At 39.9% G+C, this 15,559-nt stretch overlaps 1 protein-coding gene across 1 annotated transcript in view; it reads left to right on the top strand.

Moving 5' to 3' along the window:
- Positions 1-15,559, top strand: part of LOC116780085 (E3 ubiquitin-protein ligase UHRF2-like) — a 202,820-nt gene that overhangs the window by 115,718 nt on the left and 71,543 nt on the right. The window contains exons 4-5 of the mRNA XM_032674568.1: positions 7,924-8,142; positions 13,855-13,964. Of these exons, the coding sequence (XP_032530459.1) occupies positions 7,924-8,142; positions 13,855-13,964 (329 nt within the window). The remainder of the gene's footprint in view (positions 1-7,923; positions 8,143-13,854; positions 13,965-15,559) is intronic.

Below are 15,559 nucleotides of genomic sequence, written 5' to 3'. Positions count from 1 at the left end.
CTTGCAGAATACACCATCTAAGGAGTCTTTCTACTGCGTCTTTTGCAATCGGATATGTCTGTCACGTATTGGCCTCATAAGCCACCAGCGTGCCTGTAGCAAATGTGGATAGTGCCTTCCCAAATCTTCGTTCGTGAAGCCTAGGTCTCCTCAGGTCTTTGGCTTCCCACATCTCCCCCTGTTTGACTTTGTGTAAAAAAAGTTCGAGACATACTTTTTAATACAAGTTTTTGTACATATAAAACAATGCAAAGTATAGATGTAACGATAGAAATAAACATGAATAAGGATATAACGAGAATTCCAATGGTTTTATTCGCCCAGTCTGGAATTTGGGGAAAATGTATCCAATCGAATATTCCTTTTATTCTTTTACTTTGTGATATTTTAATATCATTAACCAAATTTTTGAGTGCATTTATACTTTGGTGTACAGACTGGGCACGATCACTAAAATTCATACAGCAAAGACCTTCGAACTCTTGACACCCATGCCCATGTACCAAGAGTAGGAAGTCAATTGCTGCATGGTTTTGTAGACTGACTTTTTTTAACTTCTGGGAAGTGGTTTGGGTACTTGGTTAGCCAATGGGGGAAACGGGAGGATCAAAACCCAATAGGAACCCAGGGATTGGGGAGACAAGGGTGAGACGACCAATGGGGTTAAGACAGAGGCAGGGCTGACTCAGTGGGCAGGACAACATGGCGCTGTCCAGGGAAACCATGTGGGTGCCGCATGGGGGGGAATACCGAAACTTAAAGTGAAACCATACAATAACAACCACAAGTCCTAAACTTAAACTGTAAGTGTCTCTAATTTGTCTAATTCCGGAGGGTTGCCGTCATGGTGATCCCGTTCCCAAAAGTGTTTTTTCCACGTTTCGTAGTTAGGGCTTTCTCCCACAGCTTGTTCCATGCGCTGGGGAATCACTGCTGCTCTTACAAGATGATCTGCAAGGCGATTCCCCTCAGTTGTTGGGTCTGACAGTGCTGTATGAGAACAGATATAAACAATAAAAAAGGGTGATGAGCAGTTGTTAATCACATAAATTAAACTCTTGAACAAATCAAATAACTGTTTATGATCTCTCTCAAATATACATTTTCACAACACTGAACCACACCAACAACATAATTAGAGTCTGAAATTATATTTAAACTTTCTGAAATAAGGATAGGGCTCTGACAACTGCTGACAATTCCACCAGCTGTGGTGAACCTGGAACTTTATTGACATCTTGTTGCCAAGTATTTCCATCGTTCCACACCACCACAGCATTGCCTGTCCTTCCTGACCCATCAGTAAACACCGTGTGTGCGTTTGGAATGGGGTTAGGAGACCAATTAGCCTTATACTGTATAGGAATTTGGTTTTATTTTTGTACCAATTTGCATGCAGGTAAGTGGATCTTAATCTCACCTCCAAAATCTGACAAGGTAATTTGAAAATCAAAGTGAATTGTCAACATTTGTTCCAGATGCTGGGAAGTCAATGGCAAGTAAATCACCTGTGGATCTTCTCCTGAGAGTTCCCAGCACCTCATTCACCCTCTAACACATAACTTAGAAATTAACTCTGGGAGAGATATGATACTTTTTGTAAATTGGTGTGGTAGGAAAATCCATTTTCACACAGCAAACTGCCAGTTGTTTTGATAAAATTGGCCCAATAAGGGTCAAAATGGCTGTGTCAGACCTCTCAATATGACTAATGATGATGGAATGCCCAGGAGATGCCTATGAACCCATAGGGAGGAGAGTTTGTTATTAATTATTTGAATTGACTGCCTGGCTTCCAGCGTAAACTCTCTTGATGACGTTAGAGAGGGGTCTCCTTTTACAGTTGGAAAAGTGGATGGAGGTCATCCGTGGAGACCCCTATTATGGGTCGAAGCCAGTTTATTGTTCTCAGCATCTTTTGAAGGTCATTTAGGATGGAAACCTGGGGTGTGATCTCGACCTTCTGTTGTGTCACTTCTCTTTGGGAGATTCACCACCCCAAGTATTGCCAAGGAACCACAGTCTGCACTTTGTCCTCTGCAATTTCTAATCCTTTATCAGATAAAGTGGAGATTGCAATTCGAGTGAGTTCCTGTAATTCCCGTGTGGTACTTGAAGCAAACAACAAATCGTCCATATAATGGTAGAGCACTGATTTAGGGAACTGCTTTCGTAAAGGGGTTAGGAGACAGGCGACAAAACACTGGCAAAGTGAGGGGCTATTACACATACCCTGCAGCAGCACTTTCTATTAATACCTTTTAAGTGGTGCTGCCGCATTAATTGAGGGGACCGAGAACGCGAATCGGGACCTATCCTCTGGGTGCAAAAGAATTGAAAAGAAACAGTCCTTGATGTCAACAATAACGATTGGTCAGTCCCGTGGAATCATTGTGGGGGAAAGCATTCCTGGTTGGAGGGTTCCTATGGGCTCTATGACTTCATTGATCTTACATAAGTCTTGTAGGAGTCTCCATTTACCAGAAACCTTCTTTATACAAAAGATGGGTGAGTTCCATGGGTTGGTGGACTCTTCTAAATGCCCTTTCTTAACTTGTTCTTCAACTAAGAGTGTTAATTCTCACAGTCGTTCCCCTCTCAAGGGCCATTGGTCTACCCAAACTGGCTCATTTGACAACCAGTTCAGGTAGGGTAGGTGCTGCGCACGAATGACCCTTACTGAAAATTTGATGTTAAAAGGATCCCCCACTGCCCTAGTACGTCTCTTCCCCATAACGTTAACGGAATGTTCAAGATAAATGGCCTAATTGTAGTTGTCTGTTTTTCGGACCCCGTTACCAACAGTAAGTCTTGTGCTTGCTTCGGTGTCTGAGTTCCTCCATTCCCAGTGACTTCTGCCCATGTTGTCACTACTCCCCAGTGCTTAGGTCAATTCTTGGAAGCAATGATTGTTAAGTCTGGTCCTGTGTCAATTAAACTGTTAATGACAACAACTTAGAAGAAGGAGAAAAAATATCACAAGTTAACAGTGGTCTTTTGATTAAAATCGATTGCGTCCAGTTAATTAAAGGAGGCATCCTTCCTAACTGTTCTTGTAAATGTTGAATGGATTGTAATCTTGCAATGGGCTGAGCATTTGTTATCTGGGTTGCAGGAGATGTAGCTTGAAGTTTTATGGCGACTTGCTCCTATGTTGAGACACGCTTGCATAATTTCTAAAGCACTTGGATTTTTTAATGCTTTTAATACTTTTTGACAGTCATTGTTTGAGTTTTCAATTGCCAATTTTAGAAACAAAGCTTCTTGAGCTTCTGGGTTAGGCACTTGGTGAGCTATAGTGTCTCTTAATCTTGTTGCAAACTCTGCAAAGGACTCTTTAGGTCCTTGATGTACTTTTGAGAAGGAGGTAGTTGGAGTGGGTGCATCTGCAATTATTTTTATTGCACTCAATGCAAGATCTTTTGTCTTATCTAAATAGTCAGTTGGAATTTGAGATTGTGCCTGATTAGATGCATATGGTCCTTCTCCTATCATCCTATTCATTGTTTCTGGAATAGGAATCCTTTCTGAAGATAGGGCATTTTGAGGGTGTCTTTTAATTAAATTCCTCCATTCATTTTTGAATAGAGTAAATTGCATAGCATTTAGAATTGCTTTTGAAATCATTCAAAGATCATTAGAGGTAAGAGAGTATGTGGAAAATAAAGATTCAATCAGGCCAATTACAAAAGGCGAACTGAGGCCATACTCCAGGATTGCTTTCTTTGCATCTTTTAACAGAGGGTATGACACCAACTGCCACTTGGGTGGCTTACCCTCTTCCAAATACACTGGAAATGCCCTCATAAGTTCTAAGTTCCCATCCTCTTCTGCTTGTTTTCTCACTACTGCCCACTTATCTGCTTCATTACTATGTGTTACTTGTTGTGTGGTTGAATCTATGTGATTATTAATATTATTTATATGTTTTGTCAATGGTTGGGCATGGGCACTGCCATCTTCCCAGATGTTTTGATTGTCTCCACCGGAAATTCCCATGGTCTGGGCACCGCCCTCCGACCGGATGTTTACATCCAGTATCCCGTAAGTTTCATATTCGGCGCCATTTTAGCAGAGGATGTGGTCTCCGGTAACTAAGGAAGTGGACACTGTTAAGACACCATTTCGTAAACCAATACCATTTCCCTCCGAGTACATTTTCCCGCCACGGAAGGGTGGTCATTTTGAGAAGGTCCTTGAGGATGGACTCCAATGTCACTTAGGCGGTCATTTTGGGAAGGTTGACTACAAGATCCAACATTTTGTGTTGTACTTTCCTGCCTTTCACTGATGTTTTTCCCGCCTTTTGGGTTGTTTGTGAGGATCTTGACGCCATCTTGGATGTTAGATTCTGGCAATTCGGGTAGGGAGGTTTTTGATTTTAAGTTCTCTCCCTGCATTTTTAATGCTTCTTTTTGTCTCTCGCATTGTTGTAAGAGTGCCAGTACCAATCTCCATGCTATTTGGGCTTTCGATGGCAATTGACCTCCTCTTGTAATCACTTTATATAATAAATAACCAATCCCTTCCCATTCACTATAAGTTAACACTTCAGGGATGGATTCTGTATTTTCCTGCATCCACTTAGCTAGGGAGTGTATGGAGTCTTTGTCTATTGGGTGTCCTTGTGCAATGATGTAAGTTTTAAGTCGACAATAGGCGTCTTTTTCTGTCTTGGACTCTGAAGTTCCCATTTCTGGCACTTAATTTTCGGGATGGGTATGGGGAAATGAGGAAAAGAGTCACTGCGTGACAGTTCACCTTTGGGCATGCCAATCCTGGGGATCCGCTTCCTCAGAGCTGCCACAGGAACTGCTGGCGAATCAACGAGAAACCCTTGTGAGGCAGGCAAGTTCCCTTGATACGAGTGACCTCTAGCTCTGCCTCAGTTTGGGTGCCATCTGTCACAGCCCAGGGGACAAAGGGTCCAACCACAGAGTTAGGGTGGAACAGAGTCATCCTTTATTAACAGGGGAGCACGGACTTATATAGGGTTTCGAGGGAACTCTCTGGAAGAAGGGGTGGAACATGGGAGGAGTATACTAAACAGAGACATATAAGGAAAAAAGGGGAGGGTTTCAACTACGACTGGGTGGAGACAACCATATATGGAATGCCCACATAAGGGAATGGTGCATAGCACCAACTGAGAACCAATCAGCAACAAGGGGACAAATAAGGGAGAGAGAACATGAGGGATTTTTACAAAATTGATGAAAAGGGTACATCAGAGGACAGAAAACACATCTTCATGTAACTGAAACTTCAACCCTAAGTCCACATAGCTGTTGTGTTCATTAGGAGGTAGAAAAGGTATTTGTTTCTGGTGTTTCACAGTTTTCTTTGTTGTTTGTTCCAATTTCCACATGTTGTACTCCTCAGGTCTTTGGTTTCCCACACTGTTGGACCCCAGCACCTGCAAAAACATTTTCCCAGGGGACCTTACTTACTGATTCCCTGAGTAGCCTGAAGTCTGCTCTCCTCATGTCCAAAGTTGAGGTTTTACTGGCACTTTTCCTCTTGTCAACAGAGATTTTAAACCAATCTCCACTTTGCTCACAAGATCCACTCTGTTGACAAGCAGTAGATCAAGGAGAGCATCTTTCTGAGTTGGCTCCTTATGACCTGTTCTATGAAGCTGTCATCCAGGTTTTTTAGGAATCTTCTGACCTGGGTTGTACCAGTTGTGTGATGCTCCCAGTTTATTTCTGGCAAGTTGAAGTCCTTAAGGATAAGGGCAGTTGACTTGGAAGTGTCCCTTAGTTCCTCAAAGAATAATTTGTTGGCATCATCATCCTGTTGGGGAGGTCTATAGTAGACTCCCATGATGACATCTGCATTATTTGTTTGTCCCTTGATTCTTAACCAGATGGTCTCAACTGTGCCGTTGCCAACTGTGATCTCCATACATTCTACCCCTTCTATTACATAGAGTCACGCCTCTGTCTCTAACCTTCTACCATAATGTCACCCACTTAATGGATGAAGGGAAGGCATTGGATGTAGTTCTTTTCTGGATTTTAGTAAGACTTTTGATACTGTCTCTCACAGAATCCTTCTGGACAAGTTGTCCACCTATGAGATGAGCAGGTTCACAGTGTGCTGGGTGAAGAACTAGCTAAAGGGCAGGTCTCAAAGGGGTTACTTCTGGATGGTGACTGGCCACCAGCAGCGTTTTTCAGGGTTCAGTTCTAGAGCCAGTTCTGTTCAATGATCTGTATGCAGAAGTTGAATACACCATTAGCAAGCTTGCTGATGATACCAAACTGGGAGGTGCTGTTGACTCTCTGAAGGGACAAGAGGTCTTGAAGAGACCTTCAGATAGATTGGAGCATTGGGCTATGATTAATGGATTGAAAGTTCGAATGTTGGATTCTGCACCTAGGATGGAATAATGCCAGTCACAAGTAGAGTTTGGAAGAGCTGGAGAGTAGCCCTGCAGAAAGGGATCTGGGGGTGTTGGTTGACAGCAGGCTCAGTATGAGTCAGCAGTGTGCCCTGGCAACCAAGAGGGCAAAGCTAGTGAAAGGACTGGAAGGCATGTCCTATGAGGAGCAGCTAAGGGCTCTGTGTTTGTCTAGTTTGGAGAAAAGAAGACTGAGGGGCAACCTCATTGTTCTCTACAGCTTCCTGAGGAGGGGAAGTGGAGATGGAGTTGTTGATCTCTTCTCCCTGGTATCCAGTGAGAAGACACATGGGAATAGTTCAAAGCCAGGCAGTTGAACTAGATGATCGCTGTAAGTCCCTTCCAACAGAACTGTTCTGTTTTATTCCATTCCATTCCATTCTGTTCTATTCTAATTAACCTGGTTTAGTTTAAGAGGTTAAATTTCTATCTTTTCCTTTTCTTGTGGTTATTATCAGTGTCCACATTGTGCAGTTTTTCAGCACCGGAGAGACTATGCAACCTCTACAGTCCCTGCAAAATGTCTTTACAGAGAATTTAAGTCTATGTTGTTAAGCAGAATTGGCACTTCCAAAATCCTATTCAAATAGTTCTATTTTAATTGTTCTAAATGAATACCTCTCAACTTTAAAGAGGAATAGAGTTCACCAGAAATTATTCATAATATAGTTGAAAGAGGAGGGATAATCAGATTTCTAGTTTGAAAAAAACCCCAACAAACTGCCAAAGAACCCAAAATGCCTTAAAAGTCTTTCAGTGAACTTTTTCTTTCTGCCTATTTTTTATTTATTATAATTTTGCAAGCATTACTGTATCTCATTGAGAGAAATCCTGAAGTAATGCTACTCTGATTTAACATAATAGGGTTTTAATTTCATAACTGAAGAGACAACACTTCCAAACTATTAGCTGCCATGTCTATTAGAAAGTCTTAGAACTAGTCCTGATTTTGGTTGTGTGTTTCTGCAATTAGCCATTTTTAAAAACATTGTTAAATGGAGTGTGGACTCATTCAATCTTCATCACGAGATTTTTTATTATACATACTGTGTTTTTAGGTTGTTTTTTTTTAAATTTCGTTTTGTTATTGAAATTGGTGGAGATGTAACAAATGTAAGAAGGCCAAGTTAAACTAGAATTTAGAAGTTTTGAAGATTCAAGTTTTAATCTTCGTTGCTTTTTCACTGTTGGTTTAATTGAATCCTTTGACTTTACTGAGAACAAATCTGATCTGTGCCTTTGTGGAAACTTGAACTTATAAAAAGAAATCCTCAAATGCTCGTGGATTATTTTTTTTCCTTTGGATTGCTGGATGCTTTTTCTGCAAGGAGATTAGTCAAGTCACTACTCTGCATTTAAACTAATATAAAATTTAGAAAAAGCATACTAGATAAAATTTTTAAATAGAGTTAAACAATAACACTCCCAAAAGTTATTTTGAAAAATATTGTCTTTAACTTACTTCTTACTACTTTGGGAGTGCTAACTGTCACTTTTGTGTGGTTTTGCCTTTCAAGGTATCCAGAGAATGGCATAGTAGAAATGGACACTAAAAATCTTCGACCACGAGCAAGAACCATTCTGAAGTGGAGTGAACTAAAAGTGGGTGATGTAGTGATGGTTAACTACAATGTTGAGGCTCCAGAAGAAAGAGGATTCTGGTTTGATGCAGAAATTACCTCTCTCAGAGAAATTTCAAGGACTAACAAAGAGGTTCATGCGAAAATTCTGCTGGGGTAAGATTTCTTTGGCTAAAATGGGAAGCTTATTTACATTCTTAAACAAATAAACAAAACATAAAACTTTTAGGTTTGTTTGCTACTCATTATTCTTCCATCAGACCTTCGTGATGCTGTCATCATCACTTTGTATAAGAAGAAAGGTATTAAATCAGATTGCTCAAACTATTGTGGTATTACTCTGCTCTCCATCGCTGGCAAAATCCTGGCAAGAATACTCTTGAACAGACTAATACCCACTATAGCAGAAGGAATTCTACCTGAAAGTCAGTGTGGTTTCAGAGCCAACAGGAGCACCACAGACATGGTATTTGTCCTCAGACAACTGCAAGAGAAGTGTAGGGAACAGAACAAAGGTCTGTATGTAACCTTTGTCGACCTCACCAAGGCTTTTGATACTGTGAGCAGAAAAGGTCTGTGGCAGATTTTGGAACGTTTAGGTTGTCCCCCCAAGTTCCTTAAAATGATCATCTCACTCCATGAGGATCAGCACGACCAAATCAGATATGGCGATGCACTTTCTGAGCCCTTTCTAATAATGAATGGTGTGAAACAAGGTTGCGTTCTCCCTCCTACCCTATTCACCCTTTTCTTTAGCATGATGCTCCAAAGGGCCACAGAAGACCTCGATGATCAGGACGGTATCTACATTCGATACCGTACTGATGGAAGTCTATTCAATCTAAGGCGACTGAAGGCCCACACCAAGACCTTAAACCATCTTGTCCGGGAGCTGCTTTATGCTGATGACGCCGCCCTTATTGCCCACACAGAAGCAGTCCTGCAGTGTTTAACATCCTGCTTTTCAGATGCTGCTGAGCTCTTTGGACTGGAAGTCAGCTTAATGAAGACAGAGGTCCTCCATCAAACTGCACCTCAGGAAGTCCCCCATCATCCCCACATCACCATTGGCCAATCAGAGCTCAAATCAGTACAACAGTTTAATTACCTTGGTAGCCTCATCTCCTCAGATGGTAAGATCGACGGAGAGATAGACAACAGGTTAGCTAAGGCATATAGTGCTTTTGGAAAACTCCACAAAAGAGTATGGCGTAATAAACACTTGAAGAAAAGCACCAAGATCAGTGTTTACAAAGTCATAGTGTTGTCTACTCTCTTATATGGTTCCGAATCATGGGTCATCTACCGCCACCACCTGCGTCTCCTAGAACGTTTCCATCAACGCTGCCTCCGTACAATCCTTAACATCCGCTGGTCAGATTATGTGACCAATACATCTGTACTAGAGCAAGCAGCTGTCACAAGTATTGAGGTCATGTTACTGAGAACGCAGCTGCGATGGGCAGGGCACATCTCAAGGATGAAGGACCACCGCCTCCCTAAGATCTTGCTCTATGGTGAACTTACCACTGGTTACCGCATGAGAGGAGCCTGGAAGAAAAGATACAAGGACTCCCTGAAACAACATCTCAACCTTGGCCATATTGATCACCATAACTGGTCTACTCTGGCCTTCAATCGGGAGGCCTGGAGACACACCATCTATAACGCAGTTGTCTCCTTCGAGAACACACCAGGATCACTCTCGAGGAAAAAAGGCAACACAGAAAGAACCATGTCTTGCAGAATACACCATCTAAGGAGTCTTTCTGCTGTGCCTTTTGCAATCGGATATGTCTGTCACGTATTGGCCTCATAAACCACCAGCGTGCCTGTAGCAAATGTGGATAGTGCCTTCCCAAATCTTCGTTCGTGAAGCCTAGCCATGATTCTTCCACAGGGCAGATTTCAGACTATTCAGAAGACTAGTTCAGAGTGTACCCTGGGAAACAACCCTTGAAAACAAAGGGGTCCAGAAGGGATGGATGTGCTTCAAGAAGCAAGTCTTGAAAGCACAGGAGCAACCTGTCCCAGTGTGGTAAAAGGCAAGCTGACGGGGAAGACAACCGGTCTGGCTGAACAGGGAGATTTTGAAGGAAATTGGGGTAAAAAAGAGAGCTTACCAATTGTGGAAAAAAGGGCTGTCTACTCATGAAGAGTTTAGGAATATAGTTAGGTCATGTAGAAAGAAAATTAGAGAGACGAAGGCACAACTTGAACTGAATCTCGCCACCTCTGTGAAGGATAACAAAATGTCCTTCTACAGACATATCAATAGCAAAAGGAGGGACAAGGAAAACCTCCATTCTTTACTGGATATGGGCGGGAATATAGTTATCAAAGATGAGGAAAAGCCTGAGGTATTTAACACCTTCTTTGTCTCAGTTTTCAACAGTAAGACAGGTTGTCCTGAGGACAACTGGCTTCTGGAACTTGTAGAAAGAGATAAGAATCTGAATAGTCCCCTTGTAATCCAGGAGGAAAGAGTTAGCAACCTGCTGAGCCACTTGGATCCCCACAAGTCTGTGGGACCAGATGGGATCCACTCAAGGGTGATGACGGAGCTGGTGGAAGAGTTCGTCAAGCTGCTCTCCATCATCTACCAACAGTCTTGGTTCACTGAGGAGGTCCCAGATGATTGGAAGTTGGCGAATGTCACCCCCATCCACATAAAGGGCTGGAAGGAGTTCCCTTCCAACCCGGTTGATCCTATGATTCTATGAATAGAATAGAATAGAATAGAATACAATACAATACAACAGAACAGAACAGTTGTAAGGGACCTACAGGAATCATGTAGTACAACTGCCTAGCCAATTCAGGGCTGATCAAAAGTTTAAGTGTATTACTAAGGGCAATCTCCAAATGCCTCTTCAACACTGACAAGCTTGGGGCATCTACCACCTCTCTAGGAAGCCTGTTCTAGTGTTTGACCACCCTCTTAGTAAAGAAATGTTTCCTAATGTCAAGTTTGAACCTCCCCTGATGCAGCTTTGAACTATTCACGTGTTTTGTCACTAGATACCAGGGAGAAGAGACCAATGAGGTCATCCCTCAGTCTTCTTTTCTCCAAACTAGACAAACCCAGAGACCTTAGCTGCTCCTCAAAAGACATGCCTTCCAGTCCTTTACCCAGATTTCTTGCCCTCCTCTGAACGTATTTGAGTACTTTAACAACCTTCTTCCGTTGAGAGGTCCAGAAATGCACACAGTACTCAAGGTGAGGCTGCACCATTGCTAAATAGAGCAGGATAGTCACATTTTTTGAGTGGTTGGTTATACTATGTTCGATGTACCCCAGGATGTGTTTTGCCCTCTTGGCTGCCAGGGCACACTGCTGACTCATACTGAGCCTGTTGTCAACCAGCACCCCCAGTCCCTTTCTGCAGGGCTGGTCTCCAACCACTCCTCTTCCAAACTCTACTTGTCTCTGGTTTCCTAGGTGCAAAATCCAGCATTCAAACTTTCATTCTATTAATCATAGCCCAATGCTCCAATCTATCTAGATCCCTCTTCAAGTCCTCTTGTCCCTTCAGAGAGTCAACAACACTTCCCAGTTTGGTATCATCAGCAAGCTTGTTAATGGTGTATTCAACTTCTGCATCCAGCTCATTGATAAAAATATTGAACAGAACAGACCCTAAAAAAATTTTACTCCCATTCCCGATATAGGGCTTGCACACTTTTCCACCCCTTGCTACCAAAATGAGGATTGCCTTTTCAGGAATGCCCAGGGCTAAATAGTCTTTCCATGCTTCAGGGTGTTATAGGTCAGGGCCTTTTTGCATAGGTTTAGGGGAATTTTTAACTACATGGACACAAGAGGGTTTGCCTGTAAGTATAGCTGCATCTTTAGGGAGATGGGATGATAACAGAATGGGCATAGCAGAAACTACCTCATAATACCTGGATGTTGCACCTGTAAAGCATCGAAAATGCAATTGATAACCAATCTATCTATGTAGAGTAGGGAAAAGATAAAGCCTTGACACTGTATATAAACACTGCTCAGCAGTAGCCAAAACACTGGTGTGTTATCAAAACTTTTAGTCAGAATTCCAAATCACAGCACCATGTGGACTTCTATGAGGAAAATTCAATCCATCACAACCAGATCCAGTACACCCCTTTAATTTTAGGAAATTGGGTACAGTTCTTCCTACATTCAGCAATTTTTTGCAGAAATCCAGATGTCAACTTTAAATAGACTGTGACATTTCTTATTTTCCCCATCTTAAAGATTGCAGTCTTTACACTATCCTTGAAGAATTCACTGCTAGCCTTCTCTTCCACTGATAGTTTTCTTTGCCACTTGGACACAGAGTCCCATTATTACCATATCATATTCACAAAGGAACTGAGGCAGTTGTATTGTCTGTTGTCTCCAAATCTGTAGGAGGACAGAGACACAGGGATGCATGTGTTACCAAGAGTGAAACTGATGTTACAGTGTAACTTGAAGTGACCATTTCTTTTTAGCTAAAAAGAAGTTTGCCTTAATGGTGGCACCTCCTAAATTTCACTACAAAAAAAGAGTATCGTAATTCTAAAAATATTTTCCTTAAAATTATTTTAACTATTCAAATTTTAGAATGCTTTTTATTATAAGAATGGAGGACTATTGAATTTTTATTAACATTTCTAATGTAGGACATGATTAATTGGAAGAGAATGAAAGAATATTTTTATGATGAGTGGTAATTTAATATATTGCTTACATACCAGAAATAGTTGTATTTTTTAAATGCAAAAGATGTTAAGTTAGCAGTTTTTGCAAGCATATGCAAATTTGCTTTGAATATTACTTTTAAATCTAGATTAACATGAGTGATTTAGATTAAATATTTCAGTGTATTATGGCTTCCTGTGATTCAAAATGTAGAGGAAGTATATAAATCAATTTTGGAGACAATTGTCATTTAAGAAAAAACGCTCTCAAATCTAAAACAAGATGATGAATAGGTTTGAATTATTAACCACAAACTTAGCAAGGGAGAAGTATTTTTTTAAAAGAAATCAGCCAATCCATAGATCTCGAGATCATCAAGGATAATTCAGGTTGGAAAGAGCCTCAAGAGGTCTCTAATCCAATTTCTCAAAGCAGAGTCATTTATGATGTCAGACCAGGTTGCTCAGGGCTTTATTCAGTCTGGTCTTGAAAACCTCCAAGAATGGAGACTGCACAACCTTTCTGGATGCCTGCTTCACTGTTTGACTGTTCATATGTTTCGTCCATGATATATGTATATACTGCAATGCATTTAATATGTGAAGGTCATATTAGTGGATGGACAGCAGGATGGGGACTGGGGGAGCAAAGTCCCCCCCACTGTAAGAGAAGATCAGGTTCATGACCACCAGCTGAAATGCCTGATTTATGCTGAAATTATCAATACAGTTTATTTCTTAAAAACATTTTACATTACTAGTTTAATGCAGTATGCTTCAGAATGTAAATAGATGCTTACTAATAACCAACAATTTCTTGAATTTCTGTTTTTACTTTTCCATATAGATATGTCTCAAGTTTAAGATATATTTATATTTCTATATTTTGCATTATACACACACACATGCCTGCACAAATATGCATGTTCTTTCAATTCAAAGTTTCCTGTTATTTAGAAGGAAAATGAGGCATAACTGTGGGTTGGTTTAAGATAAAAATAGTTGTTATGGTGTGCATTACATTAGAAGCATTCATAGAAGAATCAAGATGGACAATGAAACACTGTGTTGGGATGTTCTTCATCTCTGCCACTAACTAGACTGTACACTGCATTTTGATTTTGATGTGTTAGAGCACTGCATTGAACCTAAGACTGAGAAACAGAGTTCAATGTACTTTATTATATTTTTATTTTCCAGAGGTCCAGAAGATGCAATAAATGACTGCAGAATCATTTTTATAGAGGAAGTGTACAAGATTGAAAAACCAGGAGCTTATCCACTGACATTTGGAGATGGAGATTTCAAAAGTATGAGTTTTTTTTATTGTGTGATTGAGACTGTTACTTAAATATTTGAATGGCATTTAAAAATTAAGGAATCAGAGCACAGAATCAATTTAATTAAGACTTCTTTTGTGTGTAATAAAAGAATTGTTATTAGATAGATTTTTGGGTTGAAAAGTTTTTACAGGAATGTAATTTTATTACATGGCATATTGAGAATATGCTATGAATATAGCAGGCAAATGGTTGATATTTTAGATGATCTGTATGGTGTGAGTTCATATTCTAAGTGCCTAGGCAGGCATCCAAATTACAAAACTTACTATTTCATAATTAACATCTCATTTGAGTTCTTAACAGATGCAAAAGATTGCTGTCTTTAACCATGGCATTACCTCAGAATGAAAAATCATTAGCTGTGTAGAGCAAGAAAGTGTCAAGCTTGCTAGAACTATGAAATAAACAAATATATTCAATTTTAGAATATTATTATGTCCTTCTGAACACTAAATAAACCATGCCTCCTCCCTGCCCCCCACCAAAGGGCAGTTCTCTAAAAAGCAGTTTAACATTTTATCCTAAGTTTAAAAATATGTGAAAATTAAAGAACAGGAGTTATAAGACAGTGTTTATAATGGGAACACTGAAAGGTTGATATGTGGTATTTTTGATAAATATTACTGAATTTTAAAAGAAGAAAATTTATTGCAGTTTAGTTTTCATTTATAATCTATAGTATTTGTGTCATTGTATGTGTGAATCATTAATACACATTATTTGCAGTGTACTATTAAAGCAATTATGTCATATTAAAAATGTGTTTTTTTAAAAAGGAAATTCCATTTGCAAATGCATTCATAAAAGTAGAAATGCAATTTTCAATAAATGAAGGCATTTTAAACCATTTTTTTTCATTGTTTACTATTTATTTTTTGCATATTAATCAATGGAAACTAACCATTCATTCCATTTATGTTTTCATTTCATTTGTCATGCTTAATTTAATTATATACATCAGTACAGTGCAGTGTAATTTTTTGGAGTTCTGTTTTATGTAAATGATTATCACTAACTTTAGGTCATGGATTAGGCTTCAGGCCTTATTTATTTGATATTCTATATTTTCCTGCACTGGGTCCCTGTTTTATTGTCCAAGAATTGAGTTTTCAGTTCCTACTAATTTTTGGTTACTACTGTCATGTCTTATTTCCTTTCATTGTCTCCTTATTTGTAACCTGTTCTCAAACCCCTCACATAATTGTTGTCTTTGTATAAATCTGAACCTATATGGTGATCCCCTTTTAATTTCTTTCAAGTTTATTTTTTACAAACCCTCATAATTAAGTCTAACACAATAACATCAGCTTACATTTTAACCCTAAAGATTTATTTGTTAATTTACTGCTGGCTGTGTAACTTTATTCCTTTGTCTTCATCTGTTTTTTTCCCCCAAAGTCCAACTTCCTCACCACATTGTTTACTTCATTTTCTCCTGCTGTTATTCTGATCTTCTTTTTGTAGGTTGTCTGGAATTTGTTCTGTGAAGCACAATGCACTATAGATTTCTTATTGCTTATGGTTCAATTGATTTCTTTATTGCTCCTCTGTATTTGCTTCCC

Source organism: Chiroxiphia lanceolata, chromosome W, assembly GCF_009829145.1.
Source record: "Chiroxiphia lanceolata isolate bChiLan1 chromosome W, bChiLan1.pri, whole genome shotgun sequence".
NCBI lineage: Eukaryota > Metazoa > Chordata > Aves > Passeriformes > Pipridae > Chiroxiphia > Chiroxiphia lanceolata.
This window is presented reverse-complemented; position numbering and strand designations above follow the sequence as displayed.